The 22385-nt window shown below is 34.8% G+C and overlaps 1 protein-coding gene across 1 annotated transcript in view; it reads left to right on the top strand.

Moving 5' to 3' along the window:
* Positions 1-22385, top strand: part of KIF5C (kinesin family member 5C) — an 82961-nt gene that overhangs the window by 19449 nt on the left and 41127 nt on the right. The window contains exons 3-5 of the mRNA XM_070957011.1: positions 6091-6164; positions 11478-11582; positions 16810-16858. Of these exons, the coding sequence (XP_070813112.1) occupies positions 6091-6164; positions 11478-11582; positions 16810-16858 (228 nt within the window). The remainder of the gene's footprint in view (positions 1-6090; positions 6165-11477; positions 11583-16809; positions 16859-22385) is intronic.

The following is a 22385-nucleotide window of genomic DNA, read 5'->3' as shown; positions in this document are numbered from 1 at the left end:
TTATTTATTGCGATTTATATGCCGCCTTTCTCCCTAGGGACTCAAGGCGGCTTACAAAATGACAGCTTCAATACAAATCACAATACAATACCAAATTAAAATCAGTAACCCAATTAATGTGTCCAAGAGCAACTTTTTAAAGTTCTGGTAAGATGAAACATTAGTAAGTATTAATCATTAAATGCTGAGAGCATTTAGTATCATTGCAAGGTTTGGTTTGTTCAGATACAAGATTTACATCTGCAGTTTTTCAGAACTGCTTGAAAACGTGAGACAATTAGGTTAATAGCTTTTCTTTTTTTCCCCTCATGAATAATTTAAAATTTTCTCATATTCTCAGGGAATCTGGACTTGGGTCCTTTCTTGTAATTGGTGTGAATCCGGTAACACTTAAAAGTTATGCTCATTATAGAGGCTGTCATTTTGTTTAGTAATTGTATTGTTTATTTAAAGTTATACCAGTACAGGGAGTTCTCGATGTTCAACCACAATTGATGCAAAAATGTCCATTGTTAAGTGAGTTTTGCCCCATTTTATGATCATTCTTGCCACAGTTGTTAAGTGACTCACTGCAGCTGCTAAGTTAGTAACACAATTGTTAAGTGAATTTGCGCGCCCAATTGACTTTGCTTGTCAGAAGGTCGCAAAAAGTGATCACATGACCCTGGGATACTGCAACCGTCATAAATATGAGCCAGTTGCCAAGCATCCAAAATTTGATCACGTGACCACAGGGATGCTGCAATGGTTGTAAGTATGAAAAATGGTCATAGGTCACTTTTCAGTGCCATTGCAATTTTGAACATTCACTAAATGAATGGATGTAAGTCAATGAATACTTGTTGTACAATCTGATTGACGTGCAGTTTGGAATATTAGTCTTCATTCAGAAAAGTACATTTGTAGGAGGAAAGAGATGGATGACAGAGCACTAAAAACCTTAGAATTGTGTGGAAGCTTAACACCTCTGCCTTCCATCTTTGCTAATTAGGCTTTAAAGATGCATCTCCTACAGATGTCCTTGCCTTCTTTTTTCTTCTTTTTCTCAGGCTGTTTAGAGAATAGCACGGGAGTTTCTCCGCATAATATTGAATTAAGTAATATTAAGTTACTTAATATTACTTAGTTACAATTACTTAGTTACAATTAAGTTAAGTAGGCTTAACAAAATTCATCAATTACTGGCTTCTGAATTTGCTTTGTATCAAAGAGGAAGGGAGACTGGTCAATATGATTCTGTACTAATTTATTATTTCAATATTGCATTATAGTGTTGAAGAAAATTAAATAATTTTTAATAACCTGATATTTATCTGCTGATGGGTTTATATATGGCTATATAGAGTAACTAATACCTGTCAGATACAAACAACCAGACCCACGTGCGAAGTGTTCAATTACGTTATTATGTTTTATTATTCAACCGTATAAACAGGAATCTTCTCAGACTGATGGTTTGCAAGTGGGAGAGACTAAATAAGGTTCAATGGTGTTCAATGGGAGTTGGACTTCACCTTCTTGTGCGCCCACGTAGGGATTCCCAACTAATTCCCTGTTTGACTCCTCTCCCTAATTTAGCGAGTCTTTCTCCTACATATCTATGACAAAATAAAATAAACTTTGACTTTAAGCCTAATTTCTCTCACAATACAACAGAGCTAGCTATGCAAATAAATTATTTGGGCTGTTAATATTTTATATACTGAGATTAAGAAGAATCCAGTAAACAATTACCTGTGTAAATTTGTCTAGAGGACTTTTTTTTTTTTTTAAATCAAGATTGCAGAAAGTTCAATTTCCAGATTTACTTCAGATTCATGTTTCTCAATTTCTTAAGGACAAGAGATGGTAAATACATCTCAGCAGCATTCAAATTATTCAAAGCCATTTTAGTTGTATTTTAAATTATTTTAGCCCAGCTCCTCTACAATGTGCAGATATGTTTGTCCCACTGAGATAGATCCAGTCTAAGTTTCTTCATGCAGCAATGATAACAATAACAATTTGATTTACACTATAATTTTCAAATGGAAGAAAGTTAACATAATTTTCATATCTTGAACTATTTTTCCCTGTTCTTTAAATGGGTGTAATGTAAAATAACTTATGAATACAGGTGTTCTTCCATGAAGACATAATCATCTTTTTTCCAACAATCCCATTTTGAGATCTTAATAGACTGAAATACAATATGTCAATATTCTATGTACATTAAAGACAATATATCTTATTTCCTCAATGTAGCTATTAAAATCCTAGCATCAATAATTAAGAGAGACATTGGTCAATAGCAGATAGACTCGTAAGATCATTACCAGACTTTAACATTTTGATAATGTAAGCTTTGTAGTATGAAGGTGGTATTTTCATAATAAACCTGAAATATCTTTGAAACTATAGGAAATATTTCACTTTGATTTTTTTAATACCATTTCATCTGGTGCACAGATTTCATCATATCAGTAGTATAACATTTTATTTTTTTTTGAAATGTTGGGAGTGCGACCAACTCTTCTGACCGAACATCAAAAATTTCTAGATTTATTTCATTAAAAAAGTCTGCTCACTAGCTGTATCTCTCCATTTTTGAATATAATCTTTTATAGAACTTTTAAAAAATTATAATTAAATGCTTCAGAGGAGGCTGTTGCAACTCTATATTAATCAGTGAGTAGATGGAATCAACAAGATTGTATGTAGGAGTGCAACAGTCCGTTTGGATGATTCCTAAGCAGGATTTTAGTGCGTGGTGATTTTCTTATCCACGATGTCTATCCATTTTTCTAAATATATCTTTAATGTTTCATTCAGGTTAAAAGGTATGAATTTTGAATTCATAGGTTTAAATATTTCACAAAATTATGCAGCTGCGATTTTTCATTATTAAATTTATTTGCTGCCCATCTCACAATTTTAGGTAACTCTGAGCCCAATTAATCCAGGGCTGTGGTATTTTGGGAGTGGGGGGATTTAAATCTGTTGCTTCATTGAGTTTCCAAATTGCTTAAACTAAACCTGCAGTGCTCTATAGATAGATGAAGCAACATAGGTCCTGAATAGGAGATAGTGATGGCTATTGAAAAAAAAAAAGAGCAATTGATAGAAAACTTTCGAAAGTTGACCAGTTGCTTTTCAACATTACCAGCTATATTTCTCTTACTCTTAATACTTAATCTTTTAGGGTTTAAGGGCCGTATATGGCTGAAAAGAATGCAAGAGCTGTAATCCATTAGGGGATAGGATAAGGAACAATGGATGAAACCAGAACACAGACTAATTAATTAAACTTAAATGCTATTACTTTATCTCAATGAATGGAATTAATTTCCAAATATTTGGTATTTTTATTTCTTTGTCACATTCAACATTTCAGTTGTAAAGAGTTTTAAAGATCTTACCCTAGAGTATGAAAAGTTGTTAGTTCAACATCTCTGCACAAACTTTTGCTATTATGTTTGTGTGAACATTCATGGCCCTAGGATGAGTAGAAAATATTCTTGCTATAGGTCCAGAGTTTGCACTACTCAGCCGAGCTAACACTATAGATTCTATTTCATCCTGTTCCCTCTTGCACATTTTCTTTCTCCTTGTGTCATCATGAGAGTGCTTAGAGCAATTACATTTACACAGTATAAGGATATGCGTGTGTACTAACTCTATGAATGAGTGAAGAAACCCTGGTGAAAATGTTGAAATAATCCTAAAAACGTGTCTCTTCAATGCATTTAACTTGGGAGAGTCAGCACCATTTCTTTGGACAGCTCCATGAATAGGAAAAAAAAAATCCTGCCTTTAAGAGCTTTAAGTAATTATCATTTAGTGCTATATTTATCCCCAAACTATCCCTGGTTTACTAAAACACACCTGTTAAGTCAATTTATGAGGAAATTGGAATAGTGAACATATTTCATTTCAGTAAATACATCAACAGCTTGTGAAATCAAAGTATCTAGTAGGTTAGCAAAACTGTTTAATATGCTTACAACACATTTTTGTTTATTTATATTTTGATTTTAAAATCCCCTAAGGTGTTTGGATCTAATGAACATGATACTGGATTGCATTTCTCAGAAATTTTATCTTAATATTAGATCTATTGCTCCTTCAAAAATAGATTAGAATAATTTGGGATGTTATTTTATTATTTATGATCAAACCTTTTCAGCAGAAGGTTAAATGTAAAACTCAGCATAGGCATATGAATTGTAGATCAGTATTTAAAAAGAGCAGGCTTATTTAAAGCACAAATGTCTTTCAGTGTTATTGTCCTTCAGTGTTATTTTGATTTGTTTGGAAAGTTATGTCAGTTCTTGTTCCCTGTGCATTGCAGAGAACAGTGTGAAATTGCTTTCCTCTCCAGTTACTTGGCTGATAAAATCCCTTCCCATAAACCTGCATGTTTTTATAATTAAATTGACTTACACCAAATAGTGTGTAGCCAAAATAGTGACATTTGTGTTATTCTTAATTGTAGGTGATAACTTAACAACAAAATGTTACAGGACATTCAGATTATGACATTTTATTCGAATCATGTAACTTTTATCCTCTATCTACAATGTTATTGACATTAAGTTGACAAAACAATTTTAAATTGGGAGGTGGAGGGTTGTTGTTTTTTGATAGTACAGGAAGAATAGTACATAGTATAATAGGGGTATCAAACTCCATTTCATTGAGGGCCGCATCAGAGTTATTGGGGGGCCGGGGTGGACGTGACTGGGGTGGGCATGGCCAGCTCGACGTCACTTGTGTCGGGAGCACCTGTGGTGGCCCGAGCACTCTGCCAGAGAAAAAGGGCTCCTGAGCTCCACTTTCGGCTGTGATGGCTTCCTGCAACCCTCTGCCGGTGAAAATGGAGCTTGGAAGTGCCGCCTGCAGCCCTCACAAGCTCCATTTTTGGCTGCAATGGCCTCCTGCAACCCTCTGCCAGTGGGTCACATGCAGCCCTCCCAAGCTCCATTTTCTCTGGCAGAGGCACCATGGGCTGGTCCTTTGCTGTTTCTAGGGCAGCCCCACGGGCCATATCTAAGCACTTCATGGGCCGGATCCGGTCCCCCCAGGCCTTGAGTTTGACACCCCTGCAGTATAAGGTGTAGATGTGACTGGGTGTATAAACTTGTTGCTTGTCTTTACTAAAAGTCATAGGATGTTACAATGTAAATTATCACCCTTGTTTTCCTGTTATTTTTTTCCCCATCAGCTATTGTCCTCAAAGATAGACTTAATAAACTAAAGCCATATATTTGGTCCAAATTCCATTTCATTTAAATCTGTTTTCATCTTCCAGGATATAATTAAGATATTCTAATAGGAAAAAATAGACATTTTACAAATATCTTTCATGGATGGATGAAAAAAATAGGTGCTGAAATACCTGCTATGTGATCCAGGTTTGCTTCCATTCTCCCTGGGAACTGAAGTCTAGTAAAGTCTCTTCCTTGACCGACAGCCTTATTCTAACAATCTTTCCTCAATATTGTTCTTGTTTTTTCAGATCAGATTTTTAGGGATAGAACTGTGAAGACAACCATGAAGTAGTGTGTCATTGCTTTTTTCCATAGGGAACTTTTTTCAGTTTTCCAATGTTAACTTGCAGCCCTAACAGTTTCTCACCCAAGTTCTAACTGGGGCCATTGCTTAACCGTTTTTATTTAGAATAGATGTTGCTTCCTCTGTGTTTTTAGATATGCACATTACAATTCTCAACTTGCTGTGTTTAAACCTGGGATCCATCTCTTGGACTTGTTTCCAATAAACAAAGAAATTAAAATATGTACAGAAATCCTGGAGAAAATGGAGAAAAGTTCTGTAAATAAAGGTGAAATCTGGACATTTTTGAAAGGATTGTTATTTAGAAAAGCATAACGGATGTTACTGACTATATTAGATCTGGACATTGAGAAATATTTATTTGTGTTTACCTTCCTTGGCAACAGGATAACTTTCCATTAGATATCTGTAACTGTTTTCTTAATCCTTTCCTCTTCTCTTATTAAATAACGACTAATACATATAATGCCTTTTTTTTTACTTTGATGATTTGTAGTACTTCGTAATAAGATATTTTATTGTGTGTTTTTAAAACAGATGTTCTTGAAGGCTACAATGGAACTATTTTTGCATATGGTCAAACGTCTTCAGGAAAAACACATACTATGGAGGTAAAAATTTAAAGTCGATTTAAAATTTAAAGCTGCTTTTCATTTGCCCTTGTGCTTTTTCCGGGAAAAGATGCAGTTACTTTAAAGAGGTGCAATAGATGCACTGATTTGGTTTTCTATGAACTACATAAAATGGAATGTCCTAGATATCAAATCTCTTCCAAATTGAGATGTGGGTAGAAGTAAGGATTTTCCAAAGTTGCCAGGCAGCAAACCTGTCTCCTAACCATCTAGATAGCTGCAGGAGGCCATGGTAATTGTTCTGACCTAGGCTTCCTTTATCTTCTTTGACACGCTGCCAAAGACTTAATTGGCAATTATCTTGGCAAGGCCACATGGAAACACAGAGTCAAAAATGGAGCTTCAAAGTACAAACCGACACCATCCATAATGTTGCTTCCTGCAAAGGCCAACATGCCTTTGCTCTTCCTTTATGTCTTATGGGAGGGGCCAATCATCTCCAAGCCTTACTTCCGAGTCGTCCCTTTTGTTTTAACTGTTCTTGCCTTCTGTGTGCACTAGGAACAGGCTCCCCCTGTTCCTCTGCCTCTCTGATGTCTGACTTTGGGGGTTCCAGAGTCTGCACATAACTCCCGGATGGCCCTGGTGCCATCTCTGCCTCTAATGCAGAGCCCTCGTCCGAACCTTCCCCAGACTCCAGGACTGGCCCATGTTCCTCCCCAGCCTCTTCACTGTCCAACTCTGCTGCCAGCTCTGCAGGCTGCTAGCGGACCACAACAGTAATATCATCAGAAGGATGGGTAGAATTTGCAGTGTTTTTACACAGTTTTAGGAGGTGTAAAGGGGGAAAGTAAAGGTAGGAGGCCCCAAGAGACAAAAAAATTCTATGCTCACCTTTATCCCTACCAAAACAACTGAAATTAGGCAGCAGTCTTTTAGTATCAAAATAATTGGATTATAGTGGGGTGGTTGTGTTTTTTTTCTGGATTTCCAGGAAATGTTACCTCGGCTTCTGTGCTGCCCCAAAAGGGCCATTTTGCCACCAAATTGCACCATTTTAGGATGTGAGTTTCCTGTAGTCCTGGGGCTACAACTTTACCTACCTGTTTTAAAACTATGTTTTAGTGATTTGTTTATATTTTACATCGTTAAGAAAGAAGCATTCCCTCTAATTATGTGAAAATGGGTGAAATAAAGTCACATGAATAAATAGACCCTCTGCCTGCCATAAAAGGGAAATTAATCCTTTGGGGTTCTTTTTAATAAAGCAATTTATTTCCTCAACAGAATATCTACATTTCTTACTTAACACCTTTCCTTGTTACCATTCAGAGAACAGATTTGGAAGTAGCATCAGACAAAGTTCTCTATAGGGAAATGACAAATAAATCTGCCAAATTCACATCAGCAGTTACATCCTCAGATTACAATAAGGAAAAAAGGAGAAAGACCTCATCAGTCTCTTTTTATATGTGTCTCATTACAAGGATTTAAATCTATCGTATGGTAGATGCTTTTAAATCCCCCTTTTAATTCAATCCTTCTTATGTAATGTAAAGCATCCTTTTCAGGGGGAAAGTTTCTATAAGGATGGGGAATTATTAATTCCTCAAGTTAAAACCTTTATTATGAAAGACTTCATATTTCAAATGTTAATTCTTCAAGACTTTCAAGCAATAAATAGCATATGGGGATTTTGTTTGCCACGTCCTCCAAAAATACTATAATAACATAAAAGTAAATCTGACAATCTGCATTTTCCTGCCTCTGAAGGTTGAAGTATTATAAAATGACTTTCATTTTAAATTATGCACTCTTATTCTAAATTGGGCCCTTTTTAGAAATTCTCAAATGGATATAGTCAACAATGAGTCATTTAGTCTTAACACACTTAATAAATAGTAGTTAAATCATTTCTTCCTAACAAAATATTTATTGCAGTGTTATATCTAGTGTCATCACAGTCCTATATCTTGTTAGAGGAATGCTGTCTATTACTGGAATATCCTTTTATTTAAAAATGTTTGCTTCCCACGTGTTACTTGCAGAGAGTTCAGATAATTTAGAGGACAATGCCAGTGTGAGACAGCTATTCCATATTCCATATTTTATTTTCTTAATTGTTTAGGTTAAAATTCCTTGACCTCAGTGCAAAAAAGAGCTGCAGATGAGAACTATGAAAGGGATTGGTGTGCTAGATTTTTTTGTGAAATGGTGTAAGGAGCTAGGAATATTATACTGCTCAGGTATTGGCAGGCTTCTCCATGTAAAGCAATGAATTGGATCAAAAAAAGTCTCAAAAGTAGTTCAAAATAATAACTCGATGCATTTTTGGTGGCAGCAGCCATTCTACAGTTAATCTAGAAAATAAGAAAATTGGAGTTCACCTAATTCCATTCTTAATTTTATCTCCCCAAATACATTTATAATTATCAGTACTGCTTGACTGGCTTGCTCAATCATGTTCAGCTTAGAGGTTAACCTGTTCTGGATGGTGTAACTTCTGCCCTTTGATTAAACTGAGGAGTCTTTCATCTTTACCAGCTCTGCATGTTTTCCAGTATTCCAAATATACCTAGTTATAACATAGAGTCCCACAGAGACCTATTTGATAGCTTCTTTGGTGCTTGAATAATTTTAAATACTTTGGAATTCATATTCCAGGTTAACCTTCTTTTTTAGAATAATCATTTTAAAAATGTTTTCTAATAAATATATAAATGGAGGGTTACAAATTGAAATATATGCATGTTATATGTTAGTAGAATGGAAACTTTACTGATTTAGTCACATGACCATATCAAAATTATAAAAGCGATACAAGTGTACAAGAAAATATAAAGAAAGCAAAAGGACATATTCATAAATTGTCACCCCTACAATTAGCCCAAGCTGATTTAATGCTTTGTCCTCCTTGAACTGGCCTTTAATTTACAGTAAGTCTTACTAGTGATCTACAGGTTTGTACTTTATAAAAAGTGAGACAGTGTTATAAATGCTGTAAACCTGAATAGCTATTAAGAATATTGATGTTTTAGATTAAGTCACTGTCAGAGAGGTTTTTACATTGTTTAAGCCATGGCAAAAGGAATCTGGATTCTCTAAAACTGCAGAAAGAATTTCCAATTAAAACATATTTTGATTTACAATTTGATGCAGGTACACTAGCATCTAAAACTCCTAGATTACAGTCAGTGTTAAATTGTGTTCTGAATAATTCTAAATCTACAACTTTTTAAATAACCAATTATACATTATGTTGTCAGGGTGGATATCAATTATTTGCAATAACTTCTGAATAAAAAAAGGGTTATCCCATATTAACAAATCAATGGTTAAGCTCTTAAAGAAGATTAAATATATATCTTAAACTCTCAAAATGTGACTAACAACATTTTTTAATGTTTTTGCACTATTTTAGATAATATTTTAATAGAGTTGTCAGGTTCATTATTCTGGAACTATAAAATAAGAAAGGAGGCACTTAAACATATGATATAAAATTACCCTGCTATACTTCCATTTTTATTTTAACATATACAAGCTGAATAATTAGGTTTAACAAAAGGTAATTCAGTTTGAATGTAATTTTGAATCTTAGGCAAAAAGTTTGGAAATTTCTGTGCACATGAAAAGCAATAGGTTCTATTGTTCACAGGTTATAATAAAAAAGCTTATTTTTTTACAGTGGAAAACTAGTGCCACCTTAGAATTTCATGAAATTGCAGGTTAGCCAGATATTTCATTTCTTATCATGATTTTCCCCCCAGCTCCTCTGACCTCCATGTCAGAAAATAGTTCAATCAATTTTATGTTTCATATTCTTAATTTTGAAACCGAATAAATGTATATTGAATTCCTCACATCAGACTATAATGTGAGCAATTGAGAGAGGAATTTCTGAAAATTGGTTTGCATCAATCTGCTTCTTTTGAAATCTGACATTAATCCTCTGAGTCTTATGCACTTTATACCCTGAAATGATTATATCCTGCAATTTGTCTCCATTCAATTTCTCTTATATTCTTTATTACTAAGCACACTTATGCAAAGTATTTGGGTCTCTGTGCTGCCAGAACATGTGTGAATATCTTTTCCTAGATCTGCAGAATAATAGTCAATGGATTTTTACACCTTTCCAGTTTTAAATTCCATATACGTAATGAAAAATATTAGGTTCAGATGTTTGCAGCATTTTTTATTTTGCAGGGAGGATGTGTATGATGTCCTTTGTTCTTGAAATAATTCTGTTTATCTACCTGTATCCCTGGATGATATATTCAGATTAAGAGCCCAGTATTTCAGCCAGAATGACCATGATCTTAAAATCATGAGGTGTAAGAAAAGAAACCACATTTTCCATTTTTTTATTTTCGTATTACATGCTTTTGTTATGCTCTGTTATTGATGCCAAGCACAGTTTCATTATCATAGCCCTGGCTAATTTCTACTTCTGAGGAAAAGTGAAAAAAGGCATGCAGTCAGGAAAAATATTTTTATCTTTTTTTCTTTAAAGATCTAAAGTAAAGCAAAGGAAGCTGATTGTGCAGGCTTTATTGCTAGTGAGGCAAACGCTTACTGGCATTATGCCTGACCAAAACAATCAGTAGATTTATTACACTTCCATTTTCCCTTCTTCCATTTCTCATTAATTTCTTACTAGTTGGTAATTCAGTTTTAGTATTTAACATGGAAGTCTCCCTTTTATTTGTTTTTAATAGCATGGTTGACATTATTACTCTATGTTAAAAATAACAATTTGGTTTTGGCTTTGCTAGAGCTGGAGGTGAATTGTAGATTGATATCGGGCTCCTTTGTAGAAATTCTGTGGCACTGTTTAATACTAGTATATTAACATCAATATAAATTAGCCATCTTATTTATGGTTTTCCTTGGCTAAGTAGCAAATGAATACAGGTAGTCCTCAGCTTAATGGCCACAACTGAGCCCAAACTTTCTGTTGCTAAGTGAAAAATTTGTTAAGTGAGTTTTGCCCTATTTTATGACCTTTCTTGCCACAGTTGTTAAGTGAATCACTGCAGCTGTTAAGCTAGTAACACGGTTGTAAAATGAATCTGGTTTCCTCATTGAATTGTCACAAAAGGTAATCACATGATCTTGGGACACTGCAACCATCATAAATATGAGTCAGTTGCCAGGCTGAATTTTGATCATATGACCATGGGGATGCCGTAATGGTCATAAATATGAAAAATACTCCTAAATCACTTTTTTTCAGTGACGTTGTAACTGCAAATAGACACTGAATGAACTGTTGTAAGTCGAGGACTATCTGCTCTCTAATTTCCAGAACATGATATGATTAACTTCGTTTTCTTTTTGCACTTTTAGGGGAAACTGCATGACCCGCAGTTGATGGGAATAATTCCAAGAATTGCACACGACATCTTTGATCACATTTATTCCATGGATGAAAATCTAGAATTCCATATAAAGGTAACATCAAATAATAATCAAACTGGGGGGGGGGACCCACTTTGAATGTGATATCCTCTTTCCTTGACATTTCCTATCCTCCATAGGTATACATTTTTGTTCCTCGGAGAATAAATTTGGATTTATGATTTCTCACCACATAGTTGCTAAGAAAAGTTTCTGCCTTCCCATCCATCCATTTTTTGGACAATGACTTTTTGAATCTGCATGTTGGTACCAAAAATGGATATTGAGTGATTAATTTCCTCAAATGTAACACTAGGAAATTTAAACCAAGTAGTGAGATAAAAAACAAAACAAAACCTCAATCAGTGCAATCTGTGGACATAATACCTCTAGCAACTCAATTTAAATTGTGTTTAGATAAGTAATCTAACAGGCCATTGGTTTTAAATTGAAGCAGCCTTTTGTATAAGCTGTAGTGGCACAGTGGTTAGAATGCAGTATTGCAGGCTAACTCACTGCTCATGGCCAGGAGTTTGATCCTCACAGGCTCAAGGTTGAGTCAGCTTTCCATCCTTATAAGTCTAAGTGTTATTGCTATTGCTAATTGTTGTTTGCATGATTCTGACTGTTAAGAATAAATTATGCTGCACTGGAGAGCCAAAAGATTTGCAAGTATTAAATATCTTTTATACCATTGGCTCTCCAGTGCGGTATAATTTATTCTTAACAAGCCTATAAAAAAGCCACCTCACAGCTGATCCTATTTATGATTTTCATTAGTATAACAGAGATTTAGTTATATAAATAGTCCTTGATGGATTCGTGCCACTAGATTTTGGATCTAAAGAAACAAAACTTTTTGTAAGCTAGTCATTATTAGTCAACACTAATAATGTTTTATATACAATAACCTTTTTTAAACTCTGGATGTTAAACAAAATACTAGACTATGTTTTATTCTCTTAAATACAAAAAGAATAGAAATGTATTTCTAATTAGGCTCTCTGATTAGGCTTTCTAATCAGATCTTAAATTTATCCTAAGTGAGGTCATATAATAAAATTGACTTAGTTTCATACTGCTGGGACAGCATATATAAATGAACGTTAGTCAATAACCTGGCAATCTGAATATACAAGAGAAGTGTCATTTGAAAACAAAGATGTTTTGGCTCTGAAACAAATGTTTATGCAATGTATGCTTTTCTGGATAAAAAGTCACTGTTGAAACATTGCTCTTTAAATAAATGAATAAGAACTTATTCAGACACATAGATATCCTTATATAATTAAAAAATGGGAAAGGCAAAAAATCTAATTTCAAGTAAGTTGTATGTGAAATACACACACAGAGAGAATATTCTGTTATGTCAAAAATTAAAAATTCCTTCTATTTTTGTGTGTGTGTGTGGTTTGATTTCTGTTGCCCAAGCATCATCTTATCTTCCTGTTTTTCTCAAAGATAAGTGACAGATTTTTTCTCTCAGTTTTTTAAACAATAACTTTTAAAAATGATGGACTTAAAATTTTGAGAAAACTCTAAATTCAGTTTTCTTAAAGTATGATTTATTGTCATTCTTATACGTGCATACTGATATGTATTTCTTAAAATACTCATAAGAGAGAGATCATACTTTTAAAAAACACACCAGCTCTTTCTTAATTACCTGAAAAAGAAACCTTAATTAAATCAGAATCTGTGGTGTGAATGCTCTCTTAGAAAAGCTATGGGGTTGCCATATTGATATCAACACTTGAACACTAAATTAGTATTTTGTCCATATAGTTGTCAAAAAATTGGAGTATTACATATGTAGAAAAACGTATGCTATTCACATAGTTTCATGCTGGAGGAAAGGGATGGACGTTTTAGACAAAATGATTACATTAGCTTGCTAGTTATGAAGTCCTGATGGCAATACACCATTGGCAGAAACCCAGAAGTGAAGGAAAAGTGATGATACTAGACTTATAAGCAAACTTAAAAATGCAAGCACTTTGGAGAAATTCCAAGTTAGATTAGGAATCAATAATTATTCATGCTCATACAGAAAATGTTTTTAAAGAATGCAGTGAGATTGCTTTCCAGTCTTATGCCAACAGTTTTTTTCTTGATCTGATAAAATTTATGAGCATTTGACTCATTCCATTTTGTTTTTTAAATAAATGCAACTGAGCCAGACACTCAAAGTACAATTATGTGCATGTTTACTTATGAGTAAGCCTCACTAAACACAATAAATTTATTTTCAACAAACTATGGAATAATGAGCGAGATTCTTATATAATTCCTCCTTCACTCTGCAAAATCTTTCGCAGTTTGCTTTGTACTGGTTGCAAATTATATTTTCTAAGTTGGAAAGAAGATTTTAAATGACAGTTGTGATCTTTGGCAGGAATTCTCAATGCAGTCGCACAGTCTTTGTTTGGAAGGATTGTTTTTGGAAGATTGACTATTTTTATTTGCTGGGGATTAATTTTTAGTATGTTGGGTTGTTTTATTGAGCTTGCATGTTGCATTTTGGAAGACCTTTTAAATATTTCTTCCAAAGTATTTATTATGGATAAATACTTTTTTATCCAGCCTTCTTTGAAATATAAAAATAATGCTTTATTTCCAATTTTGGGGTGCGTTTGCCCCCCCCTTTTTTGCTCTTTCACTCTTGCAGATCTTTCTATATTGAAATATAGAATTATACTTATCTTATTTTGTAGTATTCTAAATATTGTTGTTGTGGGACACTATGCCCTTTCTCATGGTTAATCCTCCTCTTACCAGAATGGGACAACTTGCCATGGCCAATTCACTACTGCCAATTTGCTATGGTCAACTCACTGTGGCCAGCTCGCCATGGCCAACTTGCCATTGGACAATTTGCTGTGGACAGTTTGCTGCAGAACAACTCGCCGCAATACAATTCAACAATTTTATTTAATTATTTAAAATAATTTAAAAAATATTTTAATATTTGTCATTTACATTTCATTTTGTTATTCCTTTTGTATCCTTTAATGATTCTATTTCACCATTTCTTCAATATTATGTAACTTTTGTCCTGTGTCAAGTTGGCCGTGGTGAATTGTCCCATGGCGAGTTGGCCGTGGTGAGTTGGCCACAGCAAGTTGGCTGGGGCGATTTGTCCTAGACCCCCTTTTACTGCTGTCCTCACAACTACCTAGCCTTTAATTGCCATCTTCTTAGAATTCTTTCATTTGATAATCCTCTCTTGATTCCAGATGTTCTTACAGCTGAAAGTTAACAGGCGCTGTGGCTCAGGTCTTCCATCTTGATTGTTCCTAACTCCAGTTACATTGGGGTATTTGCTGTTGAACTATGGGGAACATAATACATGTTTAAAAACACCCATTGCATTCCTGTGTCTTTTTATGCTGTAGCCCTGAGTCCTACAGCAGAAGGAACTATTTAATACGGTAAAGTCCCGATAGATATTGATCCAGTCTTAGGACAATTAACGTTTTTCTTCTGGTAGAACATCATGTACATTTTGACACATGAATAATGTAAAGGAATATATGGGATGTGATCTTTTCCCAAGCGCATTAAAAGAAGTACTTGTGCGGTCAGCCTTTGCTATAATTGCCACCCACTGGGTATGCAATATAGCTCCAAATAATCTCCATAGACTATACATGTCCTTGCTTGCTCATTGACAGGGGAAAGTATGAGGTCTTATTTTAACTGTTTTTTAAATGTTTTAAACGTTTTTAATTGGTAATGAGTTTTAATTGGGCCAAATTTATATATCTTTTAATTGTTTTTAATATTTGTTCTGCATGTTTTTTAATCTGGCTGTACACCGCCCTGAGTCCTCAGGGAGAAGGGCGGTATAGAAATCCAATATAAAATAAAAAATAAAATAAATTATTATGCCTTTTATCCTCTCTTCTATGTAGTGAATTTTATAAGAGGAATATGTATTTAATGATGCATTTAGCTTGCATATTGTTGGGTGCCGCCCAGAGTTGCTTTTGGTGAGATGGGCAGTTATAAAAATTGGATAGATAAGATAGATAAATAAAATGTATGGTTTGAACTCTTACCAAGTCAATCCCATTAAGATCTGCAGTCTCCTTTAAAAGTAATAATTTCACCAGCTACTCTTTCTGAAGCTTTAATTTTATCTCATAATTCTTTTCCACTGCCTACAGTACCTACACAACCCGTTGAAGCTATTATTTTAAAAGGAGAACAAAACTTTGGCAATGCTACAAATAATTTATTAAATTCTTTATGTAACCAACTAGGATAATGCTTTAAAAAAAAACCTTCCCATTTCAATTTTACTCTTAATCAAATTCAGATCAAAATGTAATGAGTATATCCAATCTTAGTTGGAACATATGCAAAAACGTATCATGATACAAATCTGCTGTTTGTGAATAGATCAGCTCCTATCTTTCACAATGGAACCAGTGAAGGAGTATTGATAGTGTTGTGTGTCAAATTCAATCCTTCTCTTACCTTTAGAGTTCCATTTTATTTATTTAAAACATTTATATAGCCACCAATCTTTTAACCAGCTCTGGGTGACTCCCAAACAAAGTTCCACTGATTATATCGGCTCTTGGGGTGGGGGAACAGTTCCATTTTTTTAGCTTTTCATGAACTTGGAACTCCCACTCAATCCTTATATTCTGGTCACAGTAAATATATTCACCATTCATTTTGGCTTGATGATTGTACTGGTAAAAGTAGGTAAATAGGCAAGCAAAAGCAGATTTTATACTAACTATAAAACTATTATATCAAGCTAAGTCCAAAGGACACCAAATTTTCCAGAGCTACTGGAAAGAGTTCTGTGATTAATCAGCATGGATAGTGGCTTTATAGCCTTAATCTTTTAATGTCCATAACAGCAGAAGAAAAGAGATGGAAAGCAGGACATAAGATGGTGTCTCTTTTATTCTGGCCTATTAAAGAAACATTTTGGTCTATGGAGATGGCATATCCTAATGCCAAGAAGCTTCTTGGATGAGAAGTGAAACGTCTTCAAAGAAAAACCAGAAAGTCCAGTTGCCTCTTGAAAAAGCACCTTTGGGATAGCCATGACCTGGATGACTGAGAATCTCCATAGACACTAATGCCCAGAAGCAATCAGTACAAATATTTCCTCAATGTTTTCTCTTAGTTTGAGTGAAACCGCTGAGTAAATAGCAGTTTCACTTATGTTTGCAAATAACTTTAAGAGTCTACTGTATTTGATAGTTTTTCTCTTTCTTTTTCAAATGTATGTGTAATATTTGTATGCTTTCTTAATTAGGTTTCCTATTTTGAGATTTACCTGGACAAAATAAGGGATTTATTAGATGGTAAGTAAAGCAGGATTGTATTATTATTTTTAATGCATCCATTAAGTTGTCTGTGATAGTTTATTTTGTTTTGTTTTCTAAAATCAGTACTTAACCCTGTATTAAACCATAACCCTTGTATATTCTCACAAAAATTGTCATTTCTCCCATACTGAACATTTTAAGGATTATTTTAATGAATAAAATCTGGAGACCCTTCTTAAAATGGTCTGTCAGAATCCAGAAAATGAGATTGCTTGGATGCTTTTTTTTTTAGAAATTGTTTTCGATTTTTTTCAAACCAAACACACACACACAAACAAACAAACAATACATTTTTTCTGAACAGAGTATTCGCCAAGTCAAAATTTGTACAGCTTTTAGTTTTCTTCAACACAATTTATATATTTCACTTTTTGCCATAATATTCTTTCTCTCTAATTTTTTATTTTATTTTCCTTCTATTTCTTCTGATATATAACCAGTATTACCATTCGCCCTAATCTCTAATCTTGGTTAATTTTTCTTTTCCCCCACCTCTCATTACTTTTTTCCAAATTGCCTTTAATTTAGAGTCAATCATTTTTCTAAAACCTAACCCTAAGTCTAAATCATCTTATTCAAATATTTTCCCATTGCTCCCTTTTCACAACATAATATAGTTTCAAACATTTTCCCTAGATTCCATTATTTCAATTACAGATATTAGTATTCATATAATTTACATATATAACCCATTTTCTTCCCATTTCCTTCCCTCGTTTCCATTTCTTTCCTTTATCAGGTTATCCAAATACCATAATCATATATATTACTATATATATTCATATATATTCAGTTAAGTATATAGCATTAAAGTCATTCATTTCTATTTCTCAATTCCAATTGTTTTTTAAAATAAACCCAATTTTCCATTGCTTTTTCAAATATATATATATATACTATCTACACCTCTTCATAATAACATAATCATAATCAATAATATTTCCCCCTCTTAACAGTTAATTTCAATTATTGCTCAGTGTCTTAATCTCTTCATGTTAAACAGTAAACAAAGTCAATTTTGATATTTTCCCTTTCCCTTCACCTCTTATTTAATAATCCATTAATCCCTTTTCACAATACAATATAATTTCAAATGATTTTGAAGCTGATTTCCATTATTACAATTAAAGACCTTCCAAGTATTACAATCACATATATTAAACTTACTACAATTCATTTATAATTTTAGATCTTACTTCAATTCATTTATAGTTCTAAATATAAAACATTCCTTTCCATTAACTACTCCTTTTCCCCTTTCTCCCATTCTCTTATTTTCTTCTTTTTCCCTTTCCCCCCTAGTTTTAGATTCCCTTACTCTCCTAATTAGCCCTGTATTTCCATCTGCTCTCCTCCTTTTTTCCCCTTTCCCTTCTTATTTTTCCACTGTTGATCCCAGTGTAATCATTTACATTTTTTGTGTTTTGTCTTTCCCTATTCTTTCTCTCCTTGTCTCTTTCCACCCTCTCTATTTTTGTCATTATTAATCCCAATGTAATCTTTAAAGTTCACCTTTGTTCCTAATCTTTTCCCCTTTCCTTTTCTTCCCTTTATTTGTTTCCTTTTTCCAGTTAATTTTCTCTTAACGCCTCTCTTTTTTTCATTGTTACTCCCAACATGATAATTTAATTTTTCATAATCGATGTCTTTATCTTCAGTATTAATTTCTTGTTTCTCATTCATAGTTTCTTAATCCACTTGGGTATGTTCTAACACAATCTCTAGTTCTTCAGGCTTAGATTTTCCATGCATCATTATAATCATTTCATTTAATTCCAATTTGAATGATATACGCATTATTTTAATCATTTCAATTAATTCCTGCGCCATTATGTTGTTTCTGGATTGTCATTGTTTCAATTCTAAGTTTTATTATAATCCACCTTCTTTGGTTATTGAGATCAAACAGCTTAAAAGAAAACAAATCCTTCTCAAAAGTTCCCACTGCTTTTATCACTTTAAGAATTTTTTTTCCAAAATACAAAGTTGACCATTGTAATAATTTTTTCCGCCTGTAGATGTCTCTCTCCAATCCACAATTCCAATCAACAAACTAAGAAAATATCCATTTTATTTATTAAATCCACGTTGCCAATATTTACCAATTTCCATCTTCTTAATTTTGTATTCCCCAAAATCCAATTTAAAATCCAATTCCAAATCCAATTAAAAGACTTCTGTTACAGAGCTTTATTTTTATTTATTTATTTATTTATTATTTCAATTTGTATACCGCCCTACTCCCGAAGGACTCTGGGCGGTGAACAGCCATGGAATAAAACATATGAAAACAAAATTTAAAATAAAGTAAAACGAATTAAATAATTTGGCTGAAAATTTAAAACCCCAATAATTTAAGACCAAATTTAAAATTTCCATTTAAAAAGGGGAAAAACTTAGGTCAGGCCAGCTTGATGAAATAAGAACGTTTTGAGCGTGCAACGGAAGGTACGCAGATCCGGGATCCTCTGTATCACCGGGGGGAGCTCGTTCCAGACAGTAGGTGCCCCCACAGAGAAGGCTCTCCCCCTGGGGGCCGCCAGTCGACATTGTTTGGCCGATGGCACCCGGAGGAGCCCCTCTCTATGGGAGCGTACTGGTCGGTGGGAGGCTATTGGTGGTAGCAGGCGGTCCCGCAAATAACCAGGTCCTAAGCCATGGAGCACTCTAAAGGTGCTAACCAAGACCTTGAAGCACACTCGGAAGACCACCGGGAGCCAGTGCAGCTCGCGCAGGAGAGGTGTTACATGGGAGCGCCACGTTGCTCCCATTACCACCCGCGCGGCCGCACTCTGTGCTAGTTGGAGCCTCCGAGTGCTCCTCAAGGGGAGCCCCATGTAGAGAGCGTTACAATAGTCCAGACGGGAGGTGACGAGGGCATGAGTGACCATGCGTAGGGAGTCCCGATCTAGAAAGGGACGCAACTGGTGGATCAGGCGAACCTGATGAAAAATCCTCCCAGTCACGGCCGTCAAGTGCTCTTCTAAAGACAGCCGTGAATCCAGGAGGACACCCAAGTTGCGAGCCCTTTCCATGGGGGCCAATGATTCGCCCCCAATAGTCAGCGATGGCACCAGCTGACTATATCGGGACGTCGGAAACCACAGCCACTCGGTCTTGGATGGGTTGAGTCTGAGCCTGTTTCTCCCCATCCAGATCCGTACAGCCGCCAGGCACCGGGACACCACTTCAATTTTTAAGTTTTTCTTTGTTCTTCCTTCAATGGTCAAAGTTTTTAAAGTTATTTCCAGTCCTCTTAACAGCTATTTCGGGTTTCTTCTTCTAATAGTTTAATTATCGCCACTCAAATTCTAATCCAAAAATCAAGTTCTGTTTCGAGCTTTAACACTTTAAACTTCTGCCTTGTTTTTCTCTCTCCATTAAAAGTCCCCCATGCCCATTAGCTGCTGTTTCTTCGCTGGGGCACCTTTTAACAATTTAAAAATATTTCTATTTACCTGTGAGCTGGCAATCACTCACCCGGTACCAGTACTCCGTCCAAATCACCGCTCCTGCTCAAAACTTAGTCCAGTTGCCCCAGCTTTATGACAGCCGCTATGGCCGCTGCCCCCACCAAGTTGAAGAGTTTCCTCTGACCTCCAAGGAAATTGCCTGTTCCTCTTGGGCTTCTGAGGTGCCCCTCCTTTTTCTCCGTCCCTACAGGACAGATCTGGTCTGAAGACCCACCGACAGCGGTTTGTCAGCCTGGAATTTCGCAAGGCTCATCGGAGCCTGCTAATTCCCGACTGTCTCGCTGCAACACTTCCGGTCGAATCTAGGTTGCTTGGATGCTTGTGTCCTTCATTGGGACCAGAATCTATTACTGAAAAAGAAAGAATTCTTAGAAACAAAGAAAAAGAGATGGATAACATTTGTATCTAGAATTAATATCCAATCCTTAATGTTATAATTAATACAAAATTACATGTAGGATATATTCATATCCTCAGTCAACTAACATCCCATGAGCTTCCTTATGCATGTATTCCTTAAACAAAGGGCAGATCACGAGTCCTTCTCCTTCTCCATAATTCTTCTCCTGTAAGCACTTTATCATACTTTCTCAAACCAATAAATATACAATGATTCCCCACCCCCCACATACATATCTCAATGACTTGGCTAAAAAAGAACAATCTGATAGAGATCTATTACACATCCCAAGTTGTGCTCATTTACCTCTTGAACTTTTCATTGGGAATTCTGTGCTATGTGCATCCAATCTAATTATTCTCCTAAAATTCTATCTTCCCCCTTTAATGTTAAGGAGAAATAACATTCTTTCCCTTGTCAAATGCAGGTGTTAACTTCCATGTCTTTCTGGTTCTTTTGCAGGAGTCATTCTCAAGGATATTTTTCTCATCCTTAGTGTTTGTCATTCTGGCATTCTCCCAGTCATCCTTTTCATACTTCCCTTTAGTGTAATTCCACAGGCTTTTGCAATACTCTGTAATTAATTCTATTCTACTTGAAGCAGTTTCAATATTCCTTCTTTTTCTAAACCCTTTCTGTTCCTGCTGTCACTCTACTTTTGTTTCCTTTTCTGTTCACATTCCCTAAGATCACTCAGTGCCACCAAAAATTGTCTACCTCAAATTCAGAATTTGTGATCAACTTGTAATTTCACTAATTATCTCAATCATTCATGATAATCAACAAAAACAATATCTGTCTGTCTATCTAAAATCTGTCTGTTTTTAACCTTCATATACGTATAAATAGACTTATGTTTGAATCATGTATTTGAAAGAGATGAGCCATTTTTAGTCACCAATAATCCCAATCTCCAAATGGTCCAAGAATGTGCTGTCTTATCTCCTTCTCACACATCCATTCATGTCATCTAGCAGATAACTTCTTCCTATTGATCATTTTTATTCAGAGTGTAGTGGTGTTTTCCTACACATTCATATTTGATTCTTCCATTATAATTTCCTGGAGTATTACATGCATTTATTTACTTATTATTTTTTATTTACGTATAATTTATGAATCTTGGAAGCTTCCATAGAATATAATAAAGGAAAAAACAAAACAAAACAAAGCTCTGGTTTGACAGGAGACAGCCTAGACACAGGAAAATAGTATTTAGCACCCTGTTGCCTGCCAGAAAGCTGTGAAATTCTCCAAGTGCCCTTTAAAAATTATTTGGATCCATGAGAACAAATAAAAACACAACAAATAATTTAAAAAGCAAATATCACACATGATTGGGAGACCCATCTGAATAAACACTGATGGAGAAATATCTCAATCCATGGATTTCTACTGACATCCACAGTGGATGTCAACAATTATTATTTTCTATCTATCACATATTTTAGCCTTCTCATTCATAATTAAACTTAGATCTCCACTTCCGTGTTTTATCAAATCCACATCACAAGCTCAGATTAGTTTTATACAAGGCTATTATGTCCTTTCACTTTCTCTTAATTGTACAATTTTATATCTGTGATTCATTTCCTTCAAAACATTTTTAACAAAGGCTTCTTTTAACAAG

This window comes from Pituophis catenifer, unplaced genomic scaffold (genome assembly GCF_029215685.1).
Source record: "Pituophis catenifer annectens isolate HBS135680 unplaced genomic scaffold, rPitCat1.0.hap2 SCAF_1, whole genome shotgun sequence".
In the NCBI taxonomy this organism is placed as follows: domain Eukaryota; kingdom Metazoa; phylum Chordata; class Lepidosauria; order Squamata; family Colubridae; genus Pituophis; species Pituophis catenifer.
The sequence above is the reverse complement of the archived record's forward strand: the minus strand, read 5'-3'. Positions and strand labels throughout refer to the sequence as shown.